Source organism: Penaeus japonicus, unplaced genomic scaffold, assembly GCF_977035675.1.
Source record: "Penaeus japonicus unplaced genomic scaffold, GWHDUDI00000001_assembly GWHDUDI00000026, whole genome shotgun sequence".
NCBI lineage: Eukaryota > Metazoa > Arthropoda > Malacostraca > Decapoda > Penaeidae > Penaeus > Penaeus japonicus.
Genome location: NW_028234428.1, coordinates 6,520,929 through 6,525,928, shown reverse-complemented (window position 1 = coordinate 6,525,928; position 5,000 = coordinate 6,520,929). Strand labels below are relative to the sequence as shown.

The 5,000-nt window shown below is 39.7% G+C and overlaps 1 protein-coding gene across 1 annotated transcript; it reads right to left on the bottom strand.

Annotated features, from left to right (window-relative positions):
* Positions 1–3,339: 3,339 nt before the first annotated feature.
* On the bottom strand, positions 3,340–4,848 carry LOC122243665 (A disintegrin and metalloproteinase with thrombospondin motifs like). Its single transcript, XM_043001302.2, is given in 4 exon segments — positions 3,340–4,632; positions 4,634–4,652; positions 4,654–4,699; positions 4,702–4,848. Coding segments are annotated over 4 exon segments (1,458 nt in total). The 5' UTR covers positions 4,847–4,848; the 3' UTR covers positions 3,340–3,384.
* Positions 4,849–5,000: the final 152 nt, after the last annotated feature.

Sequence of the window (5,000 nt, the reverse complement as noted above, 5' to 3'; positions counted from 1 at the left end):
TTATATATACATATAGATATACATATGTATATATATATATGTATGTATATATATTTATATATATACATATATAATTAAATATATATATACATATATACATATATATATATATATATATATATATATATATATATATATATATACGTAAATATATTATATATACATGTATATATATATATATATATATATATATATATATATATATATGTATATATACATGTATATATATATATTTATATAAATTTACATATATATATATATATATATATATATATATATATATATATATATATATAAAGATATGAAGAGATACATTTGAATAGTATTATCAACATAAATTACATATAATCATTCTCCTCGTCACCAATATCTAAACGACTTTCATCACCATCAATTTCAGATTCAATTAATGAGGCAATTGCCTCTGATACTCGTGAAGTATCTTTTTTTTATACACTTTCGTTGAGCTGCAACTAATACATACATTATGGGGAACATCGAATGAGGATAATGAAAGTAGATATTTTTCGCTTGTACATTCTTAATATCTTTATCAAATGCTTCAATTACTTCCTCTGAAATCCTATGTGATACTTGCGTCATCCATCAGCATTGTATGTACCAAGATTCCTGAGTATTTCTGAACTTCCAATTGCATTATCGAAATTTTCAAGCAATCCATCCTGTTCTGGTGTGCTTGTCTTCGATAATCATCATTGTCATAATCATCTTTCATATCCAAACATACGTTTCCTTCTTTAGCAAGACAATCGCCATGATTCTTTATGAACCTATCTTTCATGTACTTTGCCTTTCTGTAGCAGATCTCGAAATAGTTTTTTTTAAAGGTTACAATAAAAACAGTGCATTTATGTTCCTATTGATAAATTAGTACTCCGTTCTTTTTACTGCAAATGTTTTACCATGAACATTTTGCCTGTGTTTCTCTATTCTAGTTCTCCACGTAAGGTTAGACGTCTACAAATATACTAAATGCGCACTAGTTCCAAGTGTGGACATAATTCAGCTGCCGATACTATCCGATTTGTTTGTCTTTACAAGTGATATGTTAAAGCGGGGGTGTAGGGGGCTCTGGATTGAGGTAGTACTTGATGTCTGGCATGCTGTATCCTACCTGGTAGGGTGGATGGGCATCATTGGTCCTCATCCCTCTTCTTAATCTCTCACATGTTGGCTCCAAGCGCCACAACCCGGTATTCTGCTTCAGCTGACGGGCTAAGCCACATGAGGTGGTGTTAACACGTCACCTATGAGCGAAGGATCTCCTCGGTGCAGGTCACCACCAGGGTGGAAGAGAAACCAGACGAACTTCAAAGGCCACCCCTTCACGACCAAGGTGAGCCACCTTGACGGTGGATGTCGACTGTGATCAAGCATGGGGAGGGTTGGGCTCCGCCAAGCTTCACCTACTCACGACACACCACATGAAAATGCCAACCATAACTACCCATACCGGATCGGTCGTCGCCCAGGTCACCAAGGGCCGCGCTTGCCGCTGCGTATCAAGGCAGAAGTGGAAAGTATGCGACTGATGCACCAAACAAAATCAGTGCCAGGAAAAGCATCACCATTGGTACCTGGAACGTGAGAACGTTGAGAGTAGCATGCAAATTAAAGGAACTCGTTCATGAGATGAGCAGGTACTCCTAGAACATCCTAGGACTCAGTGAAGTGTGATGGAAAAACTTTGGAGAATTATCAATACTGGAAGGCCACTAACTATATTTCAGTGACAGAGAGGACAAACATGAACAGGGCTCCAAGATCAGACTGATACGTTCTCTAGTCATGTCAATATTTCTGTACCCCTGCGAATCATAGACATTGACAGCTGACATAGGGACAAGAATCCAGACGACTGAGATCCGATGCTTTTATAATCTTCTCGGTATTTCTTATAATGACTACATCAACGAGATGGTGCAAAATAGAATACAACATGCCATCTGGGCCTATGAAGACCTGACCACAGTATAAAAAAAACAAGCTGAAATAGTTTGGGCATGTTATCCGATCATCAAGGCTGCCAAGATATTTCTGTAAGGCACAAAGCAAGGAGAAAGGAGAGGCAGACATGGGAGAACAACATCACGGAGTGGACAGGCATGAAGCTGAGCGATGCCCTAAGGGAAGCGGAGAACAGAGAGGAATAGGGGGGGAGGGGGAATAGGAGAACTTCTGTCCTGCCCCAATGGTCGGCTAGACTACATGAGCAGTAACAGTAATTTCCACTGTCACCTGGCGGTTACTGACGTAACTGGGCACTGCGTAGCCAGGCGTAGCATCTGCTCCGCAAATCTGGCTTATCCTTATCCTTATTATTTTAGAACGCATACTGGTGTAGGTTTACGTTATCTATCGACTGTACTTATTCATACTCAATTTTCTACCGCAACCGTTGAAATATCTGATCTTAAGATTCACCATAATGCTTATATTATTTGTGACCCTTTTATATATCGGTAAGCGACAATGGCAAGTTGCTTAGCTTTCATTTGTGCTTGCAAAAAATAATTTATGAAAGCACTTTTGGTCATAAACATTGAATTTGTTACCAGTATGTGCCAGTCTCTCCGAAATATATATATATATTTTTTCACATGTAGGTGCTCACCTTTGTGTCTATTTGTATGTGTGAGGGTTTGCGTGCAGGCGCTTGTGTGCTACCTCTCTTGTCACTCTAATGATTTATGAACAATCCGTTTCTCACCAAAGCATAATTGCGCAAACAATCACATAATACTAACTTCATGCTAACACACTAAACGCATCACATTGCCGTGTTTATTCACATATAAATACATATGTAAATGTCAGTGTATAAAAGCTTATATTCATAGAGATAAAACTATATTCGTCTATAGTTTTATCTATATCTGAAATAAATTTAAGCGAAGCCTTTACATTTGTTGTGTCTTTCTCTTTCGTACATATAAGTATATAGGTTTAGACACATATCATAGTGATGATTTTCATATTCATATCGTTGTTACTTATGTTAGTACTCAAAAGGTCAAATCATCATTTACACTATTCTTTAAAGCTAAATTTGAAAGTATATCTGATGTCATAATGTCTAGGTGTGCAGCAGAATGGAACATAAAATCTATATAATATATGCTTATAGTTCGTCTTCAACCGAATTTCTTTCAGATGAACTCTATTTATTTACTCTTCTCTAAACCCATTAATACAATTGAATTCATAATTTCTAATTAAAAAATGATGTATCATTACAGATTATAGCATAACATCAACATACAGTTATATAAAGGCCGTAAGTTATCATTGAAGTCGATCAATAAAAGAAAACCTTAATCATGCTCTCTATATTTATTAGGTCATCAGTGAAATTTGATACAATTACATTTGTTTGCAGGATCCGTTGATACAAAAGCCACCACTCTTGCAAGCGGAACCCTCGGCAGCAGGACGTCCTGTCGACTGTGTGTAAGTCCAGATGCTGTAGCCATCCTTCACCTGCCACTGACATACCAGCTGTACACACAGAGAGTCCTCAGATACGGATTTCGAGGCATAGGCATCGGCCTTGCCAGTTTGCTTGACGCACTGTTCGTCCATGGAAATCTTTTCCCCTGGCAACTGAGAAGAGAGAGAAATTTGTTCTCCTACTTCGGTGGTCTGAAGGCAAGCAGCGTCGGAACTGGTCATATAATCCTTCATGAGCTTTTGTGAACACGAGGAAAAGAAGAGCTTGTTGGATTTACCCCCAACATAGCTCATGATGTATCCATCGTCCCAGGAACAAGCCTCTGCTCCATCTTTACCATCATGAGGAGAGCCAAGATTATGTGCAAGTTCGTGGGCGGCTGTCATCACGCCCACATAGTATGCCCCCATATCTTCACCCATGGCAGTGTTGAAAGAGCGCTTGTTGCCGCTGGCCACAACACATGCGGCTCCTTTCCAAGCAATGCCAGCTAAACCTTTCTGAATCATGCCCGATTCCACATCAGCCATGTCCTTACCCGTCATTAAGTAGGCCACATCATAAGCAGGCAGAGTGCCTTTCTTCTCGAACAGCCAGTCGCTGATGGAGTTCAGGGTATTTTCTCCATGGATATAATTTTTCAGTAGGACATTATCATTTATATAAGTCTCATCGGCGGAGTCACGGACAATGAGAGCGCCAGACAATATCAACTTGACTTTAGGATCAGTCATTGTGTCAAATCTCTTCTGAACTCCATTCCAAAAGACAGATAGGTATTGTTTAACCTTTCTGTTGGAACCCAATAGCTGAGCAAGGCTACTATCAACTATTACGTAAAGCTCAGCTGTAACACTGAGAACACCTCGGCTACTTTTCGAGCTGTGAGCTTCAGCTTCATACTGACGGACTTCAGCAGGAATTTCCAGATAGTCATTGTATGCGTTTGGCTCGGCTGTGTACTGTCGCTGTGCCTCATGAGTTCCATCAGTGTTTGCTTTGATGGCCAGTGTAGGTGTTATCAGGCCTTCCACCTGAGTCCCGTCCACTGTGACCACGGCGCCAGTTTCCGGGTCGTGGTACAGATCACTAACGATGGAGTCATCAAGTGCATCTTCAATGATGACAATTGTCCTGGACTGTCGCGTGGTGGTTTGTTTGCAGCTTGAATTCCGCACCATGGCGAGCGAGGTGGGAAGCAGACTAGATTATGTTCCTCATTAAAGCTTTTACAGTCAGCTTGAGAGGCTCAGCAGAAGATCGGTCACCGCTTAAACGGACATTGGCTGGACCTCGCTCTACCGAAGACCTTCGAACCACAGAAGCGTGGCCGAAGACAGCCAGAACCGAGATCAGAATCAATGCAGACTTCATGCTGATCCAGAAGTGAATGTCGCTAAGAGGGATTCTGACCCTTATATATACCGTAGATGTGCACTTGAACTAACCGAGTTAATAGTATGTTATTTATCAAAACTCGGAAAATTATCAGTACTGGATTTTGCTAAAGAAATCTTTATATATTTCC